The sequence below is a fragment of the Cervus canadensis genome, chromosome 1 (genome assembly GCF_019320065.1).
Source record: "Cervus canadensis isolate Bull #8, Minnesota chromosome 1, ASM1932006v1, whole genome shotgun sequence".
Classification (NCBI taxonomy): Eukaryota; Metazoa; Chordata; class Mammalia; order Artiodactyla; family Cervidae; genus Cervus; species Cervus canadensis.
Window position 1 is genome coordinate 114,072,692 of NC_057386.1, and position 27,737 is coordinate 114,100,428.

The window sequence follows — 27,737 nt, forward strand, 5'->3', positions numbered from 1 at the left end:
AAACTGGTACTCTCATACATGGCAGTGGGGGCGGGTGGAAAGGAATATGGTGCAGCCAGTGGAAAACAGTTTGCTGGCTCCTCCAAAACTGAAACATGGAATGACCACATGACCCAGCAACTTGACTTACGGGTATCTACCCAAGAGAAGTGACCACACGTGTCCACATCAAAACCTGCACACAAATGTTCGTAGCACTATTTGTAACACCTCCAAAGTCCAAAACAACCTGAACATCCCCCAATAAGCGAACAGGTAAAGTGTGGTCTATATGATGGAATATTATTCAGCCATCAAAAGGAACAAAGTTCTGATACATGCTACCATATGGATGAACCTTGAGAACACCATGCTGAGTCAATGAAGCTGGATTCAAAATATCACATAATGCATGATCCCATGCATATGAAGTGCCCAGAACTGGCCAATCTGTAGAGACAGGAAGCAGGGGCTGGGGACAGGGGAAAATGGGGAGTGACTGTGATGTGTCTAGTGTTCTTTAGGGGTTGATGAAAGAGTGGTGATGGCTGCACAGTACTGTGAATCTACTAAATGTCACTAACGGTCAATTTTATGTCACCTGTATTTCTATCATGTAACAAAACTGGCAGCCACCACATTTTTGGATCAGTCTCTTTCCTAAGGTCAATCTTAACACCATGGGCTTCCCTTCTGGCTCAGACAGTAAAGCCTCTGCCTGCAATGCATGAGACCCAGGTTGGGAAGATCCCCTGGAGGAGGGCATGGCAACCCACTCCAGTATGCTTGCCTGGAGAATTCCAAGGACAGAAAAGCCTGGCAGACTACAGCCCGTGGGGTCGCAGAGAGTCGGACATGACTGAGCGACTAACATTTCCCCTTTAACCCCCTGGGGGCTGGTGCCTCCTCTCTTGGGAGACCATCCCTGGTGGGTCCGGCTGAGGCTGGCGTGTACCTGAGCAGATGGGCTCCCGGCTGCTCCAGTGGGGCTTGGAGGCATTGATGCACATCAGCATCTTGGCGCCCTGGAGCTCGTAGCCCAGGTGGCAGTGGAAGTGGGCCACCCCGCCCGAGTGCAGGTCCATCACCGTGACGTCCCCGAAGTCAGGCCGGCGGGGGAAGTTGCAGCTCAGCATGAAGGCTGGGGAGAGATGCCGGGGCAGAGAGTCATCTCTCAGAGCGGGAGACGGAGAACGTGACCCACACCCCAGGAGCTGGTTTGTGCTGAGGAGAAAAGATGAGGCCCCCGGGGACTCCGGAGTGCTGGAGGGATGTATTTTGGTGACTCGACTTGATCACGTGGAGCTGCTGAGCCTGCTGGGTGAGCACTTTCTCGAGGCTCAAAGCTCACCGCCGCCCCCTCCCCTGCCTAACCGGAGACAGCAGGTTTGGGGTGAAGGGTGTGTCCCCACCCCTCCCTGGAGCCTCTCTCCATGTGGAGACAGAACTACCGTCTCCTTGAGCACAGGAGGAGCAGGATCACCCAGGTAGGTTAGTCCCACCCGCGTGAGCAGCTTAGGTGTTTGTTAAAAATGCAGGCTCTTGGACCAGGGTTAGGAGAATCAGTTCTTTAGGAAATGCCAAGGATGTGAGAGCTGGAACTAAGTCCTGGGAGGTCAGGGCTTGGGCTGTGGAAGAGACAGACGTGAATTTATGTTCTCTTACTCCATCACTTAGAAACCAAGGGTGACCTTGGGGACGTGACACAGTGCCCTGAACTTCACTCTCCTCCCCTAGGACTGTCCCTATCGCACGGTGGCGGGAAGGATTAAATGGGAAATGCCAAAGGAGAGCCTCCTTAGGCCAACGTGCAGTGGACAGAGCTTGCCGGATGGAGTGGCAGAAGGGTGCACGTGGCCACGTTGAGCTCCTCAAGTTTTATTCTCAGAAGAGAATGCAGAGTCCCTCCCTGGACTGTGGTCTGATCTCTCCTGCAGTTGAGGATTTCTGCATTCCCAGTACTCACAAGGAGGACTGAATTCAACTTCATGGCTCAATGAGCTATTTTTTTTTTCCTATTTTTTAATTAACAAAGACAACAGACGCTCGTCTGCATACTGAGAAGGTGCAAGGGAACGGATACTCCTGAATACAGTCATCCATCTGTTTCAGAAACATCCAAGGGGAAATTTTTAAATGAAGTGTTTTTCCAGACATTTGGTCAATGTGACGTACACGTGGATGGCTGTGGATTTCCTGAGATGTGGCGAAGGGCGCCCCCCTCCCTGGCAGATACTTGGCAAGTATCCAGGGAGAGCTCCCAGGAAGGGAAGGGCCCAGGAGATGGGGGGAAATGGGGTGACATTGAAGGAGAGAGAGAGAGGAAGAAGGGTGGGGGTGGGAACGAAGAAAGGGAGAGGAGCAAAGAAAGAAATGAAGGAAGCTGGGACTTCCCGGGTAGTCCAGTGGTTAAGACTCCACACTTCCAATGCGGGAGGCTGTGGGTTCAAGCCCTGGTTGGGGAACTAAGAAACCATATGCTGTGCGGTGCAACCAAAAGAAATGAAAAGAAAGAAAAGAGGGAGGAGAAGAGAGGGAAAAGGTAAAAAGAAAACAAAAGGAGGCCAGAAGCAGACAAATACAGAAGTGGAGAAGAAGGGGAAAAAAGCAACGGACCCTGGCGGCAGAGGCTGCCTCCCGGAAGCCCGTGGGCCTTCATGGGATTTGGGTCAGATTCAGGGTCCGTGAACTTGAATGGGAAAAGGGGGCTTGCTCATTCTTCACTGAACAGGTTCAAGGTTAACTGCAAAGGTGGACAACAAACTGTTACACAGTCACAGTACCTATGGCTTTGCCACCAAGGGAATCACAGATATGTTCACATCAAAATGGATATCTTGACATATTTCTTATGCTCCTTTGAAATTACAATAATTATCAGAGCCACTGGGAAATATGATTTAATGTGTTAATAAAGAAGCACATAGATTATGATATCATAGATTAGAACAATGTTTTGACAACTGCTATTCAATATGAACGGCTTCCTTTTGAACTGTATATATTTTATTTTATGCTCTTAAAAACACGAATCTAAGGGACTTCCCTGCTGGTCCGGTGGTTAGGAATCCACCCTGCAATGCAGGGGAGCTGAGTCTGATCTCAGGTCAGGGAACTAAGACCCCATATGTCTCGGGACAACCAAACCCGCACGCAGCAATTAGAGAGTCTATGTGCCACAATGAATGAGCCAGCACGTCGCGATGAAGATCCCGCGTGCCGCAGCTAAGACGAGATGCAGCCACATGAATTAATTACAAAAGGAATTGTGACTCTAAGAAGGGGTCCACGGTGTTACCAAACTGGCGCAAAGAGGGTGACAGTCCTTAGCGCTGGAGGGGAACGGAGGCCAAAGGAACAGCTCAACAGCCCGGCCCAACCTCACCCTGGTAGTGCAGCTGGAAGGTCCCGAGGCCGGCGTCCAGGAAGGTGCGGAAGTACACGGAGATGGCGTTGGTGGGGCTGCGGATCACCTGGCCTTCGACCAGGAGCGTGTGGTTGGCCAGGACGGTCAGGGAGGAGCCATCCACCCCTCGGATGGAGAGCAGCTCCCCCTCGGACAGGTTCACGCTCTTCACCTGGGGACGGCAGGGCAGACGGGGTGTGAGACAGGGGGTCCTCCCAGGCAGCAACCCCTTGGAGCCCTGGGAACCCCTGGGCCCCCTGCCATCTCCCAAAGGCCGAGGGGACAGAGTGAAGCTGTAGGGGGAGGCACTGCGAGGATCGTCAGCCCCCTTCGCTGGGTCCCACGGGAGAGGCTTTCTGGAGCTGGCAGGTGGGGGTAGGGCTTTGATCAGCTTGGGCCTGAGGTCCCATCTCCAGGGAGTCAGGAGAGGCATTTCACCTGAAGGTCAGCTCCAGGGAAGACGGAAAATTTTCATGCTGCTCAGGGACCCCAGGGCCTAAAATAGTGCCTGGCACATAGTAGGTGCTTGACTATGTACTCGACTTTGCAGACTGACTGAATACATTCTTGCCCTTCTGCACAAACTGGTGAGGGAGTGCGGGGGGTGGGGAGGGGGGTCATCTCTAGGGCTTTCTCAGGCCCACTCTTATCCTCCCCACTGCTGGCTTCAGTGGCAGAACCGCCTCAAAGGACTGTGTGCTTGGTTTGCCAAGTCCACTTTCCAGGCTTGGGAGAGGAAGAAGGGAGATACTTTACTTACGAGGATAGTGAACAAACGGAGGAGGGGGTGGGGTGGGGTGGGTGCCCAGTTTGAATATTTCCACCTGCCCTAGTGGGGCCAGGGACTCCAGATCCTCTGCCTCTTGTGTAAACAAGGCAAGAATTACTCACGAGCCCTTCCCCTGTCAGCCCATGCTCATCAAAGAGAACTCCTACTCATCTGCCAAAGCCCCACTAATACTGCCCTCCTCTGTGACACCTTCCCTGACTGCCAGGGAGGTTGCCTGTCCCTCCACTGTGATTCCACACCCACTGTGAACATCTATTACAGGTCATTTCACATGGCAGCCCAATGTCTTCTATGCGTATCTATCTCGATCATAAAGCAGTGAACTCCCTTAGGGCAAGCCCTCATCAGCTGTGCACACCACCATGTCCCCCGTTGCTATGACTGGTACATCATAGATGCTCGATGAAGGAATTCTGCCGTCCCTGACAAAAAGCGCCATTCAGCATTAGACAGAGTGGGTTTATTCAAGTGGAGGGAAGTGTTCGTTAAGTGTCAGCATCAGATGAACCGCAACTTTTCTCCAGTTTAATTCCGGGAACATTTATAAACTACCGACCGCATACCACGTGCTGTGCCAAGCTCTGGGCACACGTTCTGCTGAGAGGCTTATCTTTTATTCTCCCCATAAATCAGAAAACCTTCCTAAAGCGGAGTTCTGCTTAGGTCACGCAGCTGACTCTGCTTAAAATCTTTTGGGGGCTCTTTCTTGCCCGTGAGAACAAAGCACATGTCCAGCCTTCTACACTTGGCCTGGAAGGGTCTGCGCCCACGTGGTGCTGGCCTCCGTTTCTGGCTTCAGGGCCATCCTTTCCTCTTTTGGACGGTGAGCGGGACAGCTCACCACTGTCGGCATGCTGCCTCAGTGCACATCAGAAAGCGCTTCTAAAGACGGGCCGATGGGCTGGCAATGGCCTGGAACTAGGGTGGGGATAATGGGTAAGAGGCATTGAGCGCCCTCTCTGTCTCCCCTAGACTCTGGCTGAATGCTCTTTGCGCACTGTCATATTTATTCCTCCCTGGAACTCCATGAAGTAGCAACATTTTCATCACTGTTTCACTGACGGGGAAACAGAGAGGTGGAGTCCCTTACCCAAAGTCATGCAGCATTAACCCGTAGAGCTGGGACTTAAAACCCAGGTGTTTGAGCATGATGCTACTCTGCTTTTCCCTTCTTAGTTTGCAGGCAAAAGTTTATGAATCAAATGAACCACGTGGGGCTTCCATGAGTGTGTATGTGTTCGACAAGCAGGATATCACAGGACTTTCCTTCTGGGTATAACGGCCTTCAATTTATCAGTACACCCCCTCCCTCCATGTGGGCCAAGCTAGTTCCTCTGAGTTGGGAACTCCTATTCAACTGCCAAAGCCCAGCTCAATTTGCCCCACTTAGGGCAAAGAGAGAATCAAACGGGCTAAGATGATGAAAGTAAGTCTGACTCAGACAACCCTTCAGAGGAGACTTTCTGCTGAAGAGGCAGCCAAGGCAGGGCAACTCTGTGGGGTTACCTGGAGCTCCACCCCGTAGCCAGTGTAGACCGTCACGTTGTACGTGCACTCCAGGAAGCTGTTGAGGGGCAGCGGCGGGTAATCACTGGAGTCGATGTACCCTTCGGGATCCGAGAAGCTCACGCTGCAGGGAGCTGGAGGAAAGGCACTGTCGTCAGGACACAGAGAAGAGCTGAGACGTCATCTCCCAGGTGGGCTGTGGGCTAGAACAGGGCCTCCGGGGACACTGGTGCTCCCACCCCCCACTCCTTCCCCTGCTGCTCCTCCTCCTTCAGCTCCACACTCAACACGACAATCAAACAGCAAGAGCTGACATCTGACTGACGTGTCACTCTTATCTTAGAGACAAGGAAAGCAAATCTCAGGGAGGGAGCACATCTGGGCCAAGGTCACACAATGAGCAGGGGTCCAAAGCCCAGAGCTCCCAGTCTTTCTGGAGCAGCCACACTGCATCTGTCCCAGATCGATGTGTAATTGACAGCCGATGCCCTGTGATGTGCTTGAAGATGGGATAAAAGACAGAAGAAAAGACTGGAATGCAGAAGTGTATTCTATCAAGCTCACGCAGGGGTGAAAGCAACAGCACCTTGGTAAGGCTAGGGCCTTCTAGGCAGGTGAAAGGACTCTGTCCCAGGAGGAGAGGTTTTGAATCCTGCTCTTCAGCTGTGAGACCTTGGGCAGGTTGTCTGATGTCTCAGGGTCTCAGGGGTCTCATCTCTGAAATGGGGATGCTAGTTTTGAACCCCAGGGTCAAGTTCATAGCTAGGGCTGCATAGATGGTAACCAATGGCAGGGCATGAACCTTCCCAGGCCCCCCTCCCACCAAGCCCTCCGATCACAGAGGGTGCCTCCTCACACTTGCTGCAGGGCCGGAGGGGCTGGGGGCTGCCTACCTGGGGCCTGCTCGGTGGTGATGACCGTGGTGGTGATGATGGTGGACGTGGTGGTCTCCTGGCTCTCCTCTGAGGCTGACCCGGTCAGCTCGGTCTCCCCTTTGTCCATCAGCGTCACGGGGCTTGCATCCTCGGGGGGAGCCTCGGGGGCCTCCTCGGGCACGGCAGGCGCCCCGGGGTCGGGGCTCTGGGGGAGTGTGTGGGCCACCAGCGGCTGCGAGGTGAAGGGGGCGATCTGCAGGGGCGCGGGGGTCGTGGGGACCGCGCCTTCCTTCCGCTCCAGCCAGAGGGGCTCCTCGGAGGACAGAGACAGTGGGCGGGTCTCCTCCCCTGCGGAGGCCATGGGGTCCTGGTCACCGGGTGGGCGGGGCTTCCCCGGGGCGGAGGACCGGAGACCCGGGCCCGGGGATGCCGGCTGGGATGCGGTCCTCTGCGTGGCCGCTGTGGGGGTGGCCTTCGGCCTCAGCTGCTTCCTGGCCGAATTCACCTGCTTGAGCGAAGGCGGCTTCTTCCTGGCGGGGAAGGCGTGCGCCGTGCCCTGCTCCTCCAGAAGCGGAAGCAGTGTAGACACGGCCGCGGCGTCTTGAGGCGCGAAGGGGACGGTCCCTTCCAACTCCGGCTCGCGAAGCTCATCCCCAGACTGCACTGGATTCAGCGGGGCCGTGGTCACGCTCTCTTCGGGGTTCTCCTTGCTCAGACTGCTGCTCCCCAGGATTTCGGAGGGCAGAAGGTAAGTATCTGATTGGCCGGCATCTCCCTCTGGGGTCTCATCTTAGAAAGAGAACAGAGGCCAGTTAGCTTGGGGCTGGGGACTTTAAGTCCTCTACCTGGCCCACGCTGAGGGTGGCCCCTTTAAGGTGGGAGCCAAGGCTTGCCAGGATGCTGGCACATTTTGATCCTTAGATGTGGGGCTGCCACCTTTCTTTCCTTCCTTTTGCTGACTATGGAGACTTGGAGTGATCTGGGCCAGCCCCAGTTAAGCATTAGAGCTACAGAAATCTAGGGCACAAGAATCTCATGGTCCTAATAAGAAAGCAGAAACAATCATATTCAATGTGATAAATGCTTAGGAAGAGAGAAGCTCTGTGTGCCAAGAGGACAGAGAGGACAGGCCTCTAACCCAGTCTCTGGGCAGGACCACCATGTACTGTTGGGCAGGTTGCTCACTGCACAAGGTCATCCCACTAAGAGGATGAAAGGGGCTGTAACCAACCCACAGTCTCTTCCCCAAGCTGTGTGCCCTGACTATGTTGTCCTGGGACTGGGGAAGTTTGGATGTTTTTTATTTGTGTTTTGCTTATTTTTAACTAAATACTGTACAAGTGACCTTGTAGGAGATGCAGGAAGATTTTGAGGATCCAGAGTTATGAGGCAGAACAGAGGGGTGTGGGAAGACCTGGAGGCTTGGCTGAGGTGGGTTGAAAAGAGGAGTGAAGGAGAACAGGGGACAGAGGTGGGGGGTGATTAGAGAGAAGGCTGGGGAGCAAGGAGGTCAGGGTCAGGCTCTGGTGGGCCTTGTACGTTCTGCTAGTTCCTTGAGATTTATTTCTGTCTTGAAAGTAAAACCACCTATAATTTTAAATAAGGGCTGGCCCAGGCCACTGTTTGGCAGAATCATGTCTGAAAGCAGCTTCATCATCTACTTCTTTGACACTCAGTTCTGCCAAATGGAAGCTGGCCAATGGCTTTACCTCTCTGAGCCTCAGTTTCCTGAGCTGCAAAATGGGGCTGTTGTCCCCTGTCTCCTAGGGTGGTCATCGTTCAAGAGGGTGATGTAGGGAAGGCAAACATACACATATGCACAAGTGGGTTCCTCACCCACAGTGAGTGCCTGGGGTCTGCTTCTGTCACTGTAATCACCCCTCAGCAAGGGACCTGAGCACTCAGAACTTTCCAGATGAGGATCTCGAGATAGAGGAGTTACGTCCTGGGGGACAAAGGACTGATCTCTGTCCTTGTCAGTTTCCCTGCAGAAAGACTCGCTCAGCCACACAGTCTTGGGCCCTTCAGCACTGTCATTCAAATTGATCTCCCTCAGAAAGGTTCATTTGCTTTCACGGAGTCCGCGGTGGCAGTGGCTCAATCTATCTAGACTGCAACAGTGTGCGATTGACCTCAACAGATATTCCTGTGGTATAACACTGATCACCAGCTTGTGGGCATTCCAGGCCGATGGGGACACTGGGGTGGAAGCAGACATGGGCGGGGCGGGGGGGGGGGGAGAGGGTGTGTGGATGACCCGAGCACAGATCCAGGTCACTTATGCCAAGCAAGTTGTCTTGGTCCAAGGTGGGATGCGTTGAGGCTTTGGGGTTAGACCTAGGTTCAGATCCCGCCTTTGACAGTTGCTAGCTGCGTGGACCTGGGAAAGTCCATTAAGCCTCTCCTGTGTAACAGATCATGGGATCAGATCAGACATGGGGCTGCTGGAAAGCTGTGGCTTTTACACTCACAGTTGCTTTTATCAGATGATTGGTACTGACCATCTTTGTAGACTGTCGAGTGAGAAGGCGATGGGACAGAAAGAAGAGAGGATGAGCGTTCAAGACATCTGGCTCCCAAGACCCAGCTGTGGTTCAATGCACAGAGCTTGGATGCAACCAAGGGCTTGGGGGACCCGCATGGTGGTCCTCTCCCGGCCACCACCCCCATCATAACTGGGTGGGTTTCTTCTTGGTGTGTCAAACGGACAGCTAGACTGGATGAAGTCTAAGGGTCCCTCCAGCTCTGACAGTGTTGATTTTTCACACAGTCAGGTGACTGACAAGTATGCTTAGGGCCTGTTGGTAATCTTGCTGAAAAGGGCAAAGTGACAACTTCAGTCCTGACATGGGCTTGTGAGTTTTGTGGGGCCCTGTGGCTACATTAGTTTCAGCCAGTCTTTCCACAAAAATGTCCCCTTGATCACAAGGGGCTGGAGGAGAGACAAGAAGAGGAAGAGAGAGAGAGAGATGTTAGGAAAACAAGCTGTGTCAAAGGTGATAAAAGATTACAGATGGCATAAAGCACGTTGATGTGCCTTGGCCATAGTAACAGTAATATTTATAACACTGCTTTCTCATTGCTTTATTGAGTGCCAAATATGTGCCAGTATTTAGCTGAATATGTGTTAAATGCTTTCTATCCATTACTTCATTTAAGTCTTTCTCGACCTTATTAATTAGAAATCATTATTCCTGTTTTACAGATGGGCAGATGGAGGTTTGGAATATTAAATAACTTTCCAAGATCATAGAACAAAGCTGGGTTTCAAGCCTTGGTTTTCCTGATGGCACAGACCATGCTGCTGCCTTTTAAGAAAGATGGGGTCCTGTCACCTGCAGCCTCCTTGTCTGCCTGAATCGGCGTCTCCCCACTTCAACACGCTTCTCTCTAAACCCTTGTGTTGTGTTTCTGCTAAGTGGGCTGCAGCGTATTCCAACACCCCTTAGATGATACCCCCATCCCTCAGGGCATTCCTTGTTAAAGTACAGATTGGTGGTCTCCCCTGCCAGACCCATCACATCTGGATCTTCTCTGAGCCCAGAGAGACCCAACACCGCCGGTAAAAGCAGAAGGAAACAGGAGAGAAATGATCCTATAATCAATTCTTGCCCCCCAATCACTGCTCCCACCTCTGAGTCCCCAGGAAAAAACTGGTGCCAATCTCAGCTGTGATAAAGCATCTTAGGAAGCAAACCCAGTGACCACCTGCCTCCCAGGAAGAGTTGCACATTTGCCGTGTAAATTCACCTCCCTGCCCCCAGTGCCCCGTACCCCTCCGAGCTCACACACGCTGGGGTCTGGCTGGCCGGCTGGCTCCAAACTGAAGGCCGTGTTCAAGAGAGATGAGTACGAATCTGGGATCTGAGTGTATGCAGCCCTGGAGATGCAGCGTTTGTTCTTGACTGGGACACTGGCCAGATGAGTGCCATGTGAAACCACCTCCCAGTGGGAATTAGTCAAATTGGATTCCACGGCCTCAGAGATCCAGAGACTTCACTTGCTCAAATAGGCTGGCTTTTCCCGGGGCCCCAGTGACCACAGAGTTACATTAACTCCTCTTCCCCAAAGCACTTAACTTTTTCAATCATTGTAGTCACGTTTGACTGGTTCTCCCTTTAATGCGGGCTTTCAGCGCCCCACTGGGCTGCTGTCAGTCAACTAATGAGTGAAGGTTCTGGGTGCTGACTCTCCCTGGCAGTTGGCCTTCAGCATGAGAGAGTCAGCACTCTAGGACACGATCCCTGCATTCAAGAACTTAGGGAGGCGTAGCAACAGGTCCAACTGTATAGCACAGGGAACTATACTCAATAACCTGGGATAAACCATAAAGGGAAAGAATATGAGAAAGAATACGGATAACTGAATTGCTTTTCTGTACAACAGAAATTAACACGATGTTGTGAATCAACTCTGCTTTGATTTGAAAAAAAAAAAAAGAAGTTAGGAAGGCAGACAAACAATGAAAACTCAACATGGGTATCAAACAGAAGACATGGAGTTTTAATTACATCCTTATGCTGTTTTCCTCTCTTGAGACAGCATGGAGCAACATCGAAGGCAACTGAGCGTTTGTTCTGCTTTCCAAGTTGGGAGAAACACCTCTCTCTCTCTCTTTACTAACGTTGATGGGGAGATGGAAGATTAGACTTGGAAGCATGCCATTAAAGTCGAAAAAGCACATGTTCGGAAGCTCTGAAGCTGACGATTTTTTGTCTTAAGTGCCCAGCAGCAGTGGAATGGCCAAGAACGGCCTGGAATCTGAGCAACAGCGCATCATCACACAGGCACGAAAGGACAGACCGAGAAGTGGAGGAAACAGAAGCCGGATGATGCTTCTGCTATAATGTTCCATGAAAACAGCAAGATGTAAAGTTCTACGGTGTGGATGCAAACGACTAGACACAACCAACTCAAGCAAATGGCGATGCAGAGAGTCTTTTTTTGACTTGGAAGAATGGCCTCCAAGCGTGATCCTGACTGCCTCTGGGTGGTGGGACTTCTGGAGATGTGTTTGCTTCCTTCTACTTGTGGACATTTTCCAAAATGTGTGTAAGAAGTATTCAAAACTTTCTTAAGAGAAAAAGAATTATGAAAAGAGGGTTTAAATGCTGCCTTTAGCACCTTGTGATGGAGAGGAGGAGGGAAATCAGACACACATTTGTAATCAGGGATGCGCTTTGTTCACTGAATCATTGAACCCCTTGGGATGCGGTCCCCTGGTGGGGATGTCACTGAACTGTTCACAGTGAGTACTTTTAGGAGGAGGGGATGGCAGGTGGATCGATGGAATCTGTTTGCTAAATGGCGGTACAAAAATGCTAGTCACTGTTCTCTTCGACATTACTCATATCTGATTCAGTGGTGCGATCTTGTATCTTCACTCTCCACAATGAGGATTTGTTTAGCTCACGCTGGTGGGTTTGCCTGGCCTCATCAAGGGACAAAACCCCAAACTAAATGTCACCTCTTGTAGATGGAACGTTTCCCAGAGTTTCTGGTCACAAGGTATCCAGACGAAGGACTGGAGGTCTAGAGAGGGAAAACGGACCGCCCAGGGTCACACAGCCTGTTTGTATCCATAACAAGATAATAAGCCCGCACTCCGCAACTGGAGAGTAGCCCCTGCTCGCCACAGCTAGAGAAAGCATGGGTGTGGCACCAAAGACCCAGCACAGCCGAAAAGAAAGAAAGAAAGAAGACTATTTGAGGCTTGGGAAAAGCCACACCCCAGCACCTCAGGCAAAACCAGAAACAAGCCCAGGAGCATCTGACTGTCCTGAAGAACGTCGGTTGGTTCCATGCTTCCTACGTCTGGGCTGGATACATCTTTGCTGGGCAGCAAGGGGCCATCCCGTGCACTGCAGGATGTTGAGCATTATCCCTGGCCTCCACTCGCTACAGGACAGTAGCACCCTTCCCCCACCCCCTTGTGACAATCAGAAATGGCCCCAGACAGTGCCAAATGTCACCTGGGTGGGTGGGAGCCAAAGACCCTCTAGTTGGTGACCACTGCTACTGCCCCCAGAAGTGAAAAGACCTTCCTTCCCATTCCTGGAGTTGATCTGTTTTGTTTCACTTACATCATTGAATTTTATTTTATTTTTTATTTTTTTCCATTTATTTTTATTAGTTGGAGGCTGATTACTTTACAATATTGTTGTGGTTTTTGTCATACATTGACATGAATCAGCCATGGATTTACATGTATTCCCCATCCTGATCCCCCCTCCCACCTCCCTCTCCACCCGATTCCTCTGGGTCTTCCCAGTGCACCAGGCCCGAGCACTTGTCTCAAGCATCCAGCCTGGGCTGGTGGTCTGTTTCACCATAGATAATATACATGTTTTGATGCTGTTCTTTCAAAACATCCCACTCTCGCCTTCTCCCACAGAGTCCAAAATTCTATTCTGTACATCTGTGTCTCTTTTTTTGTTTTGCATATAGGGTTATCGTTACCATCTTTCTAAATTCCATATATATGTGTTAGTATACTGTATTGGTCTTTATCTTTCTGGCTTACTTCAGTCTGTATAATGGGCTCCAGTTTCATCCATCTCATTAGAACTGATTCAAATGAATTCTTTTTAATGGCTGAGTAATATTCCATGGTGTATATGTACCACAGCTTCCTTATCCATTCATCTGCTGATGGGCATCTAGGTTGCTTCCATGTCCTGGCTATTATAAACAGTGCTGCGATGAACATTGGGGTGCACGTGTCTCTTTCAGAATCTGGTTTCCTCAGCATGTATGCCCAGAAGTGGGATTGCTGGGTCATATGGCAGTTCTAATTTCCAGTTTTTTAAGAAATCTCCACACTGTTCTCCATAGCGGCTGTACTAGTTTGCATTCCCACCAACAGTGTAAGAGGGTTCCCTTTTCTCCACACCCTCTCCAGCATTTATTGCTTGTAGACTTTTGGATAGCAGCCATCCTGACTGGCGTGTAATGGTACCTCGTTGTGGTTTTGATTTGCATTTCTCTGATAATGAGTGATGTTGAGCATCTTTTCATGTGTTTGTTAGCCATCTGTATGTCTTCTTTGGAGAAATGTCTGTTTAGTTCTTTGGCCCATTTTTTGATTGGGTCATTTATTTTTCTGGAATTGAGCTGCAGGAGTTGCTTGTATATTTTTGAGATTAATCCTTTGTCTGTTTCTTCATTTGCTATTATTTTCTCCCAATCTGAGGGCTGTCTTTTCACCTTACTTATAGTTTCCTTTGTAGTGCAAAAGCTTTTAAGTTTCATTAGGTCCCATTTGTTTAGTTTTTGCTTTTATTTCCAATATTCTGGGAGGTGGGTCATAGAGGATCCTTGCTGTGATTTATGTCGGAGAGTGGTTTTGCCTATGTTCTCCTCTAGGAGTTTTATAGTTTCTGGTCTTATATTTAGATCTTTAATCCATTTTGAGTTTATTTTTGTGTATTGGTGTTAGAAAGTGTTCTAGTTTCAAATTAACACACAAAATCCCTTGCATTCCTATACACTAACAATGAGAAAACAGAAAGAGAAATTAAGGAAACAATACCATTCACCATTGCAACAAAAAGAATAAAATATGTAGGAGTGTATCTACCTAAAGAAACAAAAGACCTATACATAGAAAACTATAAAACACTGATGAAAGAAATCAAAGAGGACACAAACAGATGGAGAAATATACTGTGTTCATGGATTGGAAGAATCAATATTGTGAAAATGGCTATACTACCCAAAGCAATTTATAGATTCAATGCAATCCCTATCAAGCTACCAACGGTATTTTTCACAGAACTAGAACAAATAATTTCACAATTTGTATGGAAATACAAAAAACCTTGAATAGCCAAAGTAATCTTGAGAAAGAAGAATAGAACTGGAGGAATCAACCTGCCTGACTTCAGACTATACTACAAAGCCACAGTCATCAAGACAGTACGGTACTGGCACAAAGACAGAAATATAGATCAATGGAACAGAATAGAAAGCCCAGAGATAAATCCACGAACCTATGGATACCTTATCTTCGACAAAGGAGGCAAGAATATACAATGGAAAAAAGACAACCTCTTTAACAAGTGGTGCTGGGAAAACTGGTCAACCACTTGTAAAAGAATGAAATGTCAATGAATTTTAGGGCAGAGAAGGTCTGAGGCTAATCCCTACTTTACAGATAAGGACACTGACATGAGTGAGGGCGGTGTTTCTTCCTCTCACTCACATTTGATCATTCATTCAGTGAGCACCTGCTGTGGTCCAGACACAGGCAGCAGGGGCTGGCATGCAGAGGTCCACCCTGGAGAGCAAAGAGCCAGAGCTGATGGGTACAACCCGTTCCTTTCAACTGGAGAGGAACTGGCTCACCCAGCCCACTCACGCCTGCAGGAATGAGGCCCCTGGGGTGGATTCATGGTGCCAATCACACCTGGACTTGGAGAGGACTTTCTGGGACAGAAGGGGCAGAGATAGAGGGGGTGCGCTTGGGGTTTCATCTAGTGCTTCACTGGCCACCCTCTACCTACACCTGGACTGACAATACTGATGTTCAGATGGTGATTAACACTCTGCAAAGTACCTTCCCAGCTGTGCTGTCATTCCAGCCTCCAGACAACTCTGTGAGTTTGGTGTTTTGTTTTTTCCATTTTATAGATGAAAAAAAAAAGTCAAGGCTCAGAAAGAGGAAGTGACCTGTCCAAGATCATTAGAGCAAATTAAGGATAGGATTAGATACTTTCTGATCTTGTTTCTGGTGTTCTTTCCTCTATCCCACACCTGCAAATATTTTTTTCCCCCTATAAAATAGTTTATTTTAAAAATGCAGGAATACTTGAAAGGTATGAAGTCAGAAATGTCAGCCTTGTACCACCCTGACTTGTCCACCAGTCCTGCCTTCCAGTGGGAACCTCTGTTAATGGGATCTTGTTTAACCTTCAAACAAAATGTATTGATGTAAAAATAATAAAGTATGTCACCTTAAAAGGTGGGGCGGCACACAAGAGTGTGGGCTTGGGGTCAGAATCACTGAGGTTCCAGACTTAGCCTGCAGCTAACTGCCCACGAGACCCTGAACAGCCCCTGCCTTCTCTGGGCCTCCCCTTTCTCATCTGTAAGATGGGCTCACACAGCCTTATCTCTTAGGGTCGTGAGACAGTGCGATGAAGCCACGAGTGTACAGAACAGCTCACATGGCAGCCATCAACTCTCATGAGCTCTTCTGTTGCTTCCTATTGATCTGAATATTCACAGGAATATGACATTGTGTATGCTGCTCTGTCACTAAGAAATGCATTTTGAAATATTTCAGTCATTCAGAAAGAGTTCAAGACTAAGCCAGCAAATACCCATGTGTGTGTACCTTTAGCTTGAGAAACAGAATGCCAGCCAGTACAGTCGGGGCCTCTGTTTGCTCCTCCCTACCGTCTTCTTCTTCTCTCCTCCTCCTGGGAGTAACTACTGTCCTGAATTTGGCCTTCAGCATTCTGATTTATTATGTGCATTACCTATGTTTAATATTAGTAGTTACTGTATGCATTTATGTCAATGCCTCTGAACACTACATGGCATTGTGCAGACTTTCTACATGACCCCGCCGGAAGCTTGCTCCTTTCTTTCCTTGCCCTTTCTCCTTTTCGACACTTTGAGATTCATCTCCATTGATAAGTGTGGCTTGGACTGATTCATTTTCACTGCTGTATACCACTCCATTACATGACTGTCCCACCATTTTTTTTCACTTAATGTCCATCATGTCTGTATTTTTGTCAGCACCTATGCAGCCACTTCACTCTTTTTTAATGGATACATTAAAATACGGGCTTCCCTGGTAGTATAAACATATACATGGTTGAACCAGGCTCTTGATTAACAGGTTGTTGCCATTCTCTACCCTGTCATCCAAATAACACTGCAATAAAGATGTATCTTTGGTGAACGCGTCCAGGTAATTTGTCAGGAGAGTGTCCCTGAGGTTGCACTGCTCGGTCAAAAGATTTACGTATGTAAAATGTTGATTGATGCTGGAAAGGCACCTTCCAGAAAAACATGAATCTGTTTGTTTACCCTGCCGCCAACTCTGCACAAGATGGCTACTGCCCTCCAGGCTCTGTCTATGCATAACTTCCAATGACTTTTTAAAAAAATTAAATTTATTTATTTATAGTTGGCTGTGCCGGGTCTCTCTTCATTGCTGTGCACAGACTTTATCTAGTTGTGGTGAACAGGGGCTACTCTTTAGTTGCGGTGTGTGGACTTCAAACTGTGGTGGCTTCTCCTGTTGTGGAGCACAGGCTGTAGGCGTGGGGGCTTCTGTATTGTGGTACTCAGGCTTAGTACCCTGAGTACTAAGTTGCCCCTTGACACATGGAATCTTCCCAGACCAGAGATCCAACCAGTGTCCCCTGCATTGGCAGATGGATCCTTAACCACTGGACCTCCAGGGAAGTCCTTGCAGTTGACTTTTGACTCAACCATCTGAGTTGGAATCTGGGGCAGATGGATCCAGGCACGGTGGGTTTCTAGAATGCCACCTTCCAAGGTGATTCTGAGCTGCTGTCTCGCTTTCTCTAGTTGGTGCTGAAGCTGTGTCCAGGATTGGTCCTGACATGTTGCCTGCGTCATCAGACTTTTACTCCAGAACATCCAGGAAGCCCACCTTCCGAGGGTGCTTTGGAAGCCTGTCCTACCACAGCCAGACTCCATGTCACAGATGGCTGGGGATCGGAGGCTCAGGAAGGCTAGGGATACTGTGGATGGTGGGGCATGGGAGCAACAGATGTCCCATCTGAACAGCAGTAGATTTCCAGGTAGATGAGGTGCTTAGTCAGGTCCCAAAATAGAAGGACAGTTATGGTCATGACACCCACTGGGATGGTACAACGTCTTCACAGTACAAAGCATTATTTCTATCAGCAAAAATGTGGAAACAATTGACCTGTCTGTCTCTAGGGGGTGAATTAAATGATTATAGAAACACACAGTGGAATACAGGCAAGGTTCAAAGAGATGAGATGATGTCATTGGTGAATTACGTGGTGAGTAACCTGGCAAGAACATTCGGAATTACATCTCCCCTTTGACTCAGCGAGCCCACTTCTGGGAATTTATCCTGCAGACACAGGTCTGCCCACGTGCAAAATGACGCGCATACAAGGTTAAGCAACGCAGCGCTGTCTGTAGTAGCAAAAGACTCAGAGACACACCAAAGATCCATCCATAAGGTTAAATCAATGACAGAACACCCAGACAGAATGCCATACAGCTGCAAGAAAAGGCTGATGAAACTGTCTATGGACCACAGAGGAGGGAAGGCCAAAGTTTGTGCTAGGTTAAAAAACAAAGTGCAGAACGGTATGCAAAAAAAGTGGGGAGAGAAAATAAAGCTAGATATGTTGGCATTGGTTAACATGTGCATAAAGAAGCTTGAGGGGGTGGGAAGGACACTCACGAAGGAGGAGATATTTGTAATATTTATAGCTGGTTCACATTGTACAGCAGAAACCAATACAATATTGTAAAGCGATTATCCTCCAGTTTAAAAAATGAAATAATAGTAAAAAGAAACTTTGAAAGTGGTTATGGGGAGGTGGGGTATTGGAAATTGGGAGGATGGCCAGTAAGAGTGGGACAGAGAATTTTCACTGTATACCTTTACATTGATACATATATATGTATCTGTGCATATGTATATATACATTTATAGCTGTATGTCCTACTCAACAACTATGTAACTAATTCAAAAATAGCATGAAGAATGGCAGAGCTATGTGCCAAGGCAATTCAGTGTGAGGGGAAAAAAAATCAAGGTAGAGTAGTGGATATACTGTGGGAGTAAGGGGAATACATTTGAGCAAAGTAATGGGAACTGCCTTAGCAGAGCAGGAGTGAGGCTTGCAGTGAAAAGGGAAACACTTTTTAGTGCACTTTCTAAGTAGTTTGATTAATTTGTAATGTGCATGCTATTTTTACAGCAATAATAATTAATAATAGTAGTGAACTCCCTGAGGCTTGCCAGCCCAGTTTCAAAGGAGAGCAGAGAACAAACCCCAGGCTTTCTTCAGGTTTCAGACGGTTCTCACCTTCCCACAGGCGGTGGGGAAATGCGCATCACTCCAGCAGGGAGTGATCCACTTCTCCACCCCCAACCCCCTTCCTCAGAGTGGAGGGACCATCTGATTGGAGGTGTAAGGGAGGGAGGTACTTGGGATGTCTGATATCCACAGCATCCCATATCCAGGGCAACGTCACTGGACCAAAAAGCCAGCAGTGTGGCTCCCCCTCTTTCCCTCTCTCTTTCCAGACTTCTCTCCTTGGGCCTGGGTACCTGAATCTAAGGACAGGGGGTAGGCGCCCACCTGTGGTCTGCAGCCCAGCTTCACTGGTCATCAGACTGGTCCCATCTGGCTCCTGGTGCCTGCTCTCCCCCACTTGGTTAAAATCAGAGGAGAGGACCACTGAAGGGAGTGACAACCATCCCTACCCTCTGCACCGACTAATCAGAGTCCAGAGTCTCAGGAGAAACTTCTCCTGGTCTCATGACTTGCTTATTATATCTTCACCTAGCGCTTCACACTCTTCAAGGGAGTATGGAATTTGCAGTTTTATCACGTGGATTGTGGAGGGCTTATACTTTTGTCAAGACAGACGGGAATCTTCATATAGATAGAGCTTTGCGAGGCATTTAGCAGGTGCTTAGGAGATAATGTTTAGCATTCCCTGGTAGCTCAGATGGTAAAGCATCTGCTTACAATGCGGGAGACCCGGGTTCAATCCCTGGGTCAGGAAGATCCCCTGGAGAAGGAAATGGCAACCCACTCCAGTATTCTTGCCTGGAAAATCCCATGGACTGAGGATCCTGGTAGGCTACAGTCCATGGGGTCGCAAAGAGTCGGACATGACTGAGCGACTTCACTTCACTTCACTTCACTTAGGAGATAATGAAGTCCCCTTCCAATTCAGAAATTCTAGAATTCTGAATGTGATCATGCCTGGGTGGTGGGGAGCAGGGTGTGGACATGACTAACACAGGATCAAGTGCCCAGACCTCATTATGGTACAAACTACTCTGGTCCAGTTCTCAGCTCTCACAGATCCATTGGTCTGACTTCCTTTTAAAACATCTCTATTTATTTCTTCTCTGATCTTTATTATTTCCTTCCTTCTGCTGAGTTTGGGTTTTGTTCATTCTTCTTTTTATAGTTTGTTTAGGTGGCAGATTAGGTTGTTCACTTGAGATTTTTCTTTTCTTTTTTTTTTTTTTTGAGGAAGGTCTGTATCACTATGAATTTCCCTCCAACAACTGCTTTTGCTGCATCCGGTAGATCTTGTATGGTTGCATTTTCAATGTCATTTGTCTCAAGGCATTTTAAAATTTCCTTTTCAATTTTCTCATTGACTCATTGGTATTTTTAGTAACTTCCTTCCCTTTCAACCAATTTTCTCTTCAAGACTGAAATGGACAGGCTTCTATTCCACGTCCTCTTTCCACCTGTAGATGAGCTAATTGACAGGGAAATGAATGCCAGGAAAAAGCAAGCAGGCTGGGATCATGGATTGACCATTCATGATTCAACACTTCTATTGTAGGGGCACAGGAAAGGCCCAGGACCCCCAGAAGAGGAGAGGCAGGAAAACCCCTCAGCATGGGGTTGGCTGGCATAACCCAGATCATCTAGCCATCCTCTCCACCAGGCTCAGGCATTCATCACTCTGAAAAAAAAAATCATCTAAGGAGATTATTTCTGGGAGCACCACGTCGTCGCAGACAGAGCATGGGAGACATCTAGGGCAAGCCAGACCCCGTGGGCAGTCAAGGCACTGGGGTTCCTTTCTACACAGTCCAGTGGGGGAGCTGGATAAACTCAGCTTTCCATTTCTACAAAGCCCCGAAGAACCCGAGTGCCACCGTGACAGAAGGAGGGACAGCAAGTTGTATCTTACAGAGATATTTTTAGCTATCCTGTTATTCCTACCACATGGTTATAAAAACCCCGTTTCTCTTCTGGACTTGACCTCGTAAGTCCAGCCCATTCCACCCACAGCAGGTCAGGGAGATCTTTCCAAAGCATCCCCTTGCAGTGGCAGGTGTCTCTCCTGGATTTTTGTGTCATTCCCTTAACTCCTAACAGTACCAAAGAGATACTCTTCGATTTTCTCACCTTATCTTGATTCCTTCCTAAAAGATAAGCCACCACATAAATCAGGCTCTCCTATTTGGCTGGCATCGTCCCCGTTCTTCCTCTCTAGGAGCAAGTTTCCCGAGGACAGCAATCAGGTCTGCCCCATTCATCACTGTCACCGAGGAACCTCTTCCATGACCATGAGCCTGACACAGAGGCGGCCCCTCATCAAGAGCTAGTTAATGAATCATGGTCACGCCTGCAGCACTGTTGAGAATAAGGCTTGGGGTCTTAGATCAAGTCCACCTCTGTAAGTGAGGGATTACAGACCAGCAGACTGTTAACACTACTGACTCCATGAAGGGAAGTCCTGACGGCCTCGCAGGTGGCTCAGTGGTGAAGAATCCGCCTGCCAGGGCAGGGGATGTGGATCCTTGGGTCGGGAAGATCCCCTGGAGGAAGAAATGGAAACCCACTCCAGTATTCTTGTCTGGAAAATCCCTTGGACAGAGGAGCCTGGCAGGCTACTGTCCATGGGGTTGCAAAGAGTTGGGTGCACCTGAGCACACACACAAATGAAAGTCCTTAGTAGACAAAGATGCTTTGGTTTAAGGTTTTGAGGGTGGGAAGCTATTCTCGATGAATGTATGTACCTACTCGTTCTGATTACAAAGCAGAATTTCATCACGGTACAAGCAGGGAGCAGGAAGGCAGCCCATTTCCATTTAGCAGTGGGAGGGCAAATAGAAACCCAAATCATGAATTTGTTTGACAGTGTCTTCATTTCCCTGGCACTGCTCAATATGCCATAGTCCTATGGCTAGAGGCGAGATTTTGGTGTGGTGTATATATCACCCGAAAAAAAAAATCAAACCTGAATATTCACTGGCAGGACTGATGCTGAAGCTGAAGCTCCAATACTTTGGCCACCTAAAGCGAAGAGCCAACTCATTGGAAAAGACCCTGATGCTGGGAAAGCTTGAAGGCAGAAGGGGATGACAGAAGATGAGATGGCTGGATGGCATCACTGACTCAATGGACATGAGTTTGCGCAAACTCCAGGAGATGGTGAAAGACAGGGAAGTCTGGTGTGCCGCAGTCCATGGTGTGCCACAGTCCATGGGGTGACGGACACAGCTGAGCTACTGAACAACAAACATATCACCGCAAAAAGCACACCAGCTGTCCCTGTGAGCAGACCCCCTGACTCAGCTCCACTCCCCACCGCCTGCGCCCCCCCCCCCCGCCCCCGGCCAAGTCTGCAGCAGAAATTCAGGGGGCTACAGGAGACTTGGAGCAGGTGTTAAAAGGACAAGCTTGTACAGGCAAGAAAAGACTCAGTGTTTCCGCTACAAGAGTAATTATCCAGTAATTGTCCTCTGTGATCTGGCATCTCCCCCCACAAATGGGCCTCCTTTGTAATTCGTGTTGGGTTCAGAAAGCCTTGGACATTCTTTTACGTCCAGTTACGTCTCATCAGAGCAATGCCGGGGGTGCATCCATCTTCCCCGTGAATGAGCCCAGATAGCTGTTGGCACGGGGGTGTGAGCCTGCCTTTGTGTCTTCAACAATCTGATTAACTGTGGCTGACATCAGTGCCAAGTGATTAGCATTTAAACACTCCTCTCCCTTCCCACCTCCATCACCATCCCCCGACCCCCACCCCTGACTCCATTCACATCTCATGGGGCTGCAACGTTGTGATTTCTTGCCGGTAGCGAGGGGGAGAGGAACTCAGTGTGATTTATTTGTGTACAGGAAACTCAGTGAGTCATTGAGAGAGGGTTGGGAGACAGACACGCAAGACAGCTCCGAGAGGAAACCCACGGTGGGACATCTGTCTAGATTCAATTACCTGTATAGTCGCGTAGACAGATATCAGACTTGGGAATGGACCCAGATGGTCCTGAGTGAGTTCGAGAGATATCATAAGGAAGCTTCCAATTTCCCTTCACCTGTTTGCTCAGGTTCACAGACAAGAATAAAGAGCAGGTGGCCATCCAGGGTACTTCTGTGCCAGGCTCAGAAAAGAGAAGACCCAGGGACTCGGGAGACCTGGGTCCGGGCCCTGGTTTTACCACCAATTTCCAATCTGCTTTAGGCAAATTCTACCTCTCAAAACCTAGCTTCTTGCTCTGTAAAGTCAAGACAGTCATCTTTGCCTGGTCAACCTCAGAGAAACAAAACTGGGACGATGGCAGGGGTGGGGAGTGATGTGTAAGATTAATTTTATAACTGTGAGGCTTAATTTGTTTCATTAAAAAGCTGAAGGCCGGCCTTTCTTCAGACGGAATGTGAACAGCAGTGACTTTACTGGCTGGGGAGAAATAGCATTTCTGGGCTTTACTTGCAGCACTGAAATGCTCCTCGCCCCCCATCCTCAGCCCCACCGCCCGTTTCCTGAAATATAGCTATTGTTATCTTCACGTTAATGATGAGGAGACACAAGTAAGTGGCAAAGAGCTAGGATCTGAACTGGGGCCATCTGACCCTCAAATCTGTATTTGTTTTGTCTCTCCTCCAGTTGATCCCTGACCCTGGCCTGGCAGCTTCCAGAGCAAATGTCAAGTGCTACCCGCTGCTGACAAATTTCAGAAGATATGCTCCATCTGAGAGGTCCCCAGAGATGGCGGAGGACTCTGACTCTGCCCCATGGGTAGCAGAACACTGGTTGCGCCTCCAAGGCCCAAACTACAGAGAAAAGTGGAAGAATAGCTTCTACAAAGGTAAAACCTGAAGAGGGGGGGGAGGCGGCCCCAAATCCCCATTTTACAGGCAGGTAAACTGATGCTCATAGAATCTGGTCCCATCACTTCATGGCAAATAGATGGGGAAACAATGGAAACAGTGAGAGACTTTATTTGGCGGGGGTTCCAAAATCACTGCAGATGGTGATTGCAGCCATGAAATTAAAAGACACTTGCTCCTTGGAAGAAAAGTTATGACCAACATAGACAGTATATTAAAAAGCAGAGACATTACTTTGCCAACAAAGGTCTGTCTAGTCAAAGCTATGGTTTTTCCAGTAGTCATGTATGGATGTGAGTTGGACTATAAAGAAAGCTGAACACCAGAGAATTGATGCTTTTGAACTGTGGTGTTGGAGAAGCCTCTTGAGAGTCCCTTGGACTGCAAGGAGATCCAACCAGTCCATCCTAAAGGAAATCAGTTCTGAATATTCATTGGAAGGACTGAGGCTGAAGCTGAAATACTTTGGTCACCTGATGCAAAGAACTGACTCATTGGATAAGACCCTGATGCTGGGAAAGACTGAGGGCAGGAGAAGAAGGGGATGCCAGAGGATGAGATGGTTAGATGGCATCACCGACTCAATAGACATGAGTTTGAGTAAACTCCGGGAGTTGGTGATGGACAGGGAGGCCTGGCGTGCTGCAGTCCATGGGGTTACAAAGAGTCGGACACGACTGAGCGATTGAACTGAACTGAACTGAAACTGAGGCTTATGGTATAAAGGAAAAGGCAGATTAGGAAGGTGAGGGTGCTTTGTTAACTCGCCCTATGGCCTTTGGTAAGCCCACTCTCATCTCTGGGCCTCAATTTTATCCTCTGTTTAATGGAATCATCTCTTCAAATAAAACCTTAAGACGAATGACAGTGTATGATGTCATACAGTTAATAAAGAATTAACTCAGCCAGTCTGGATCATCCATACCCTGCACAACCCTTGCCCCTGCCTCCTGGGGTGTAACCTTTAAGCCTGGAGGAAGAAACAGTTTCTGCTTACCTCATATTTCTCCCTTGCTCTCTTTCAAATGACTTTGTCCATGCCAGGTCCACACCTGCTAACTTCTAGGCCCATTTCTACAGGGACTTAGGCCAGGAATTAAAAAGCAGAGATGTCACTTTGCCAACAAATGTCTGTATAGTCAAAGCAATGGTTTTTCCAGCAGTCATGTATGGATGCGAGAGTTGGACCATAAAGAAGGCTGAGGCCCGAAAAATTGATGCTTTTGAACTGTGGTACTGGAGAAGACTCTGGCCAGTCCCTTGGACTTCAAGGAGATCCAACCAGTCCATCCTACAGGAAATCAACCTTGACCTTCCAATGAATTCATTGGAAGGGCTGATGCTGAAGCTGAAGCTCCAATACTCTGGCCACCTGATGCGAAGGACTGACCCCTGATGCTGGGAAAGATGGAGGGCAGGAGAAGGGGGTGGCAGAGGATAAGATGGTTGGATGGCATCACTGACTCAATGGACATGAACTTGAGCAAACTGCAGGAGACAGTGAAGGACAGGGAAGCCTGGTGTACTGCAGCCCATGGGGTCACCAGGAGCTGGACATGACTTAGCGACGGAACAACAATCACAATTCCATTCCATTCTGTCTGGTCCTGTCTCATTCCATCCCCTCCCAGCTCACTCATCCCCTCCCACCCCACCCCCTCCCATCCCATTCCATTCTATCCCATGTGTTGAGCACACTGTGGGTTGGGGGAACACAGGAATGCATGACACATCACTTCTACCCCCAGCCTCACTCAGGTCAAAGTTCTCACCAGGCATAGATGAGCTCAGCTCATCCAGGGAGAAGGGTTGGCACCATCCGATGCCAGGCCCCAGGCTCCTCCATTCTCTAACCCCTGGGCCTTGATGTCTGCCTCCTGGAGTCTGGCCAGCCTCTGCCCAGAGCCTAATGAGCTCTTGCAGCCAACAAGAACAATGCCTTGGGTGTGCAGGGGCCCAGGGCCGAGGCAGCACACAGAGCCACCCTTCACTCCCAGGCCCGCCTGCTGGGCAAGGTGGTGGCGTGGGGCTCCGGGAAAGCGCCAGGGTCGGGGGGGTGGATTTGATGGTCCTCAGAATGGCTGTTGTCAGCCCCCGAGGCTGGCAGGGACTACACAGAGGGCCTCAGTGCCCTGGCGCCCACCTGGCCCCCTTCATGGGCACTGTGCCTGCCCACACGGGCACCAGGCCATCTCCCTGGGCTGGGGGTGGGGTGGTGGGGTGGGGAGGATGTCTTCTATTCACTCAGCAGCTGACTCTGCCAAGGTTGGCTCAGCACATGTGGACTTGTGACACAGAGAAAGAGAGACGGCTGAAGGAGGAAAGGTGCTAGGCTCTGTTGTTCAGGAATAATAACCGCAGCTTCATTCATTTTTACAACAACCACTACTTTTGGAACCTTATGAGGTGCAGCATTTTACGTGCACTGTGTCATTTAATCCTCACCACTGCTCTGCAGTAAAGCGGCTGTTAGTCTCCCCATTTTGCTGATGGGAAAACTGAGGCTCAGAGAGGGAAATTCACTCACCCACGAACACACTGGGAGAGGGTGGTAGAGCAGGGACTCAAAACCAGGTGTGTTTGACCTATCCACCTGTTAACTTCTAGCTCTCCTCCATTTTGGGGCCTATTTAAAACATTCTAGGTCCATGATCGGACTTAATTTTCACAGTAGCAATTTGTTCCTTCATCCATACCCTCATTCAGTCCTTCAACAAACTCACCAAGAACCCACTGGGTGCCAGGCACTGTGCTCAGAGATGTATAAGGAGGAATATAAGACAAAAGAAGTCTCTGTTCTCAGAGCGGGTGGAAATGAAAGGGAAGGTACCTAACTCCAGAGTCCCTGCTTTTCCTCCAAGTCACCCACACCCTTACTTCTGCCTGGACAGTGTAGGTTTTCCACTTGTCATAAAATAACCAGATGGAGCCTTGCCAAGGAATAAGAGCATTGGGTGAGAACTCAACGTGAGGATGGTCACGCAGACTGTACTCAGAGTCTCTTGGTCCCAAACATACATTTTCGTCCTTTTCATAAACCTTACTTGCAGTGTAACCTATGCAGAGAAAAGTCTACCCAAGCCTTTCTCAAAAGTCTACTCAAAAGCCTTCCCAAGCTGGACACACCTGCACAGCTAGCAGACAGATCAGGAAGCAAAATGCTGCCAGCACACACCGGATCTGCTGGGAACAGCTCGCTCCAAGGGAACCCCAGTTTTGCCTTTTGTTGTGGAAGATTCGTTTTGGCTATTTATGAAGTCATTGGGTAATTAGGCACCATGATCTCTTTGGTATCCAAATTCTTTCATGTTCTTTTCTGTATCTGACTTCTCTCACTCATTATATTTGTGAGATTTATGCATGTGATTGCATGTAATGATAGTTCATTCCTTTTATATTGCTGCATAGTATTCCATTTGTGACTATACCATATATTATCCACTCTGGACATCTGAGTTGCTTCCAGCATTTGGCTGTTATGAGTAGTATAACCATGAACATTGTATTACGTGTTCGTTTGTTTGCTTGTTTTTGGTGCACATGTGTGTTCATTACTGCTGGGTATATTCCCAATGGAATGCTAGTAGCACACAGTGGCATGTTCATCTATAGTAGACACTGCCAAAGGTTTAGTCCAGATCTTCCAACTTTGATGAAAAAATTATCCAGCTGCTTTCCTATGATGCAGTAAACTAGCAGACCAACAGAAACCTAATGTTGTTTATAGAAATACTAATAATGACTATTTTTATTGCTGTTCTGTTGTTCCTATCTTTCAAGGACTTGGGAACAAAAGCCCATGCTAAGCACCAAATGAATGGTTTGGATATAAACCCTACCCAAGCGCACATTCAAAGAGGCTAATCGCACATTATTCCAATACCAATTTCCAGTTTCCAAGGGTCGGCTGGCCACGCTCCCTCCTCATTTTGGTGTCTGGATCGTTAGTGGACATCTCATTACATCCTCGAATGGGAATTGTTTCCCGCAGCCCCTTACTTAACTAAGTGTAAAATGAATCCAGGGATGGAGAGGAGGCTGGGCTTGCCTGTAATGAGGCTTCAAGATGGCTGCGCATGACGAGGGGCAGGAAGGTGGAGTGGGGGGGCGGGGGTCCAGGCATGGGGGGAGCCGCAAGCAGCCAGGAGACACCAGGAGGGCTTCCCCATGAGAGCCAGCCTTAGGGAAGCAGGCTTTAAGCCGGAGGCAATGCACCCCTGCTGTGTACCAACTTGACCCCCTTTTGAATGAAGCGATGGAATCGGACAACTCTACAGTGGTCCAAAATTTAAGTCTCCCCTCTTCAAGGCACTGGAGACATCTGTTCTCTTCAGCAT

The 27,737-nt window shown here is 48.8% G+C and overlaps 1 protein-coding gene across 3 annotated transcripts in view; it reads right to left on the bottom strand.

The window, feature by feature from the left end:
- Window positions 1-27,737, bottom strand: part of SEZ6L (seizure related 6 homolog like) — a 185,741-nt gene that overhangs the window by 63,061 nt on the left and 94,943 nt on the right. For all 3 annotated transcript variants that reach the window (XM_043438080.1, XM_043438079.1, XM_043438078.1), the window contains exons 2-5: window positions 6,575-7,345; window positions 5,682-5,815; window positions 3,365-3,557; window positions 935-1,120 (exon numbers count right to left, since the gene is read on the bottom strand). In XM_043438080.1, coding sequence (XP_043294015.1) covers window positions 935-1,120; window positions 3,365-3,557; window positions 5,682-5,815; window positions 6,575-7,345 — 1,284 coding nt within the window. The remainder of the gene's footprint in view (window positions 1-934; window positions 1,121-3,364; window positions 3,558-5,681; window positions 5,816-6,574; window positions 7,346-27,737) is intronic.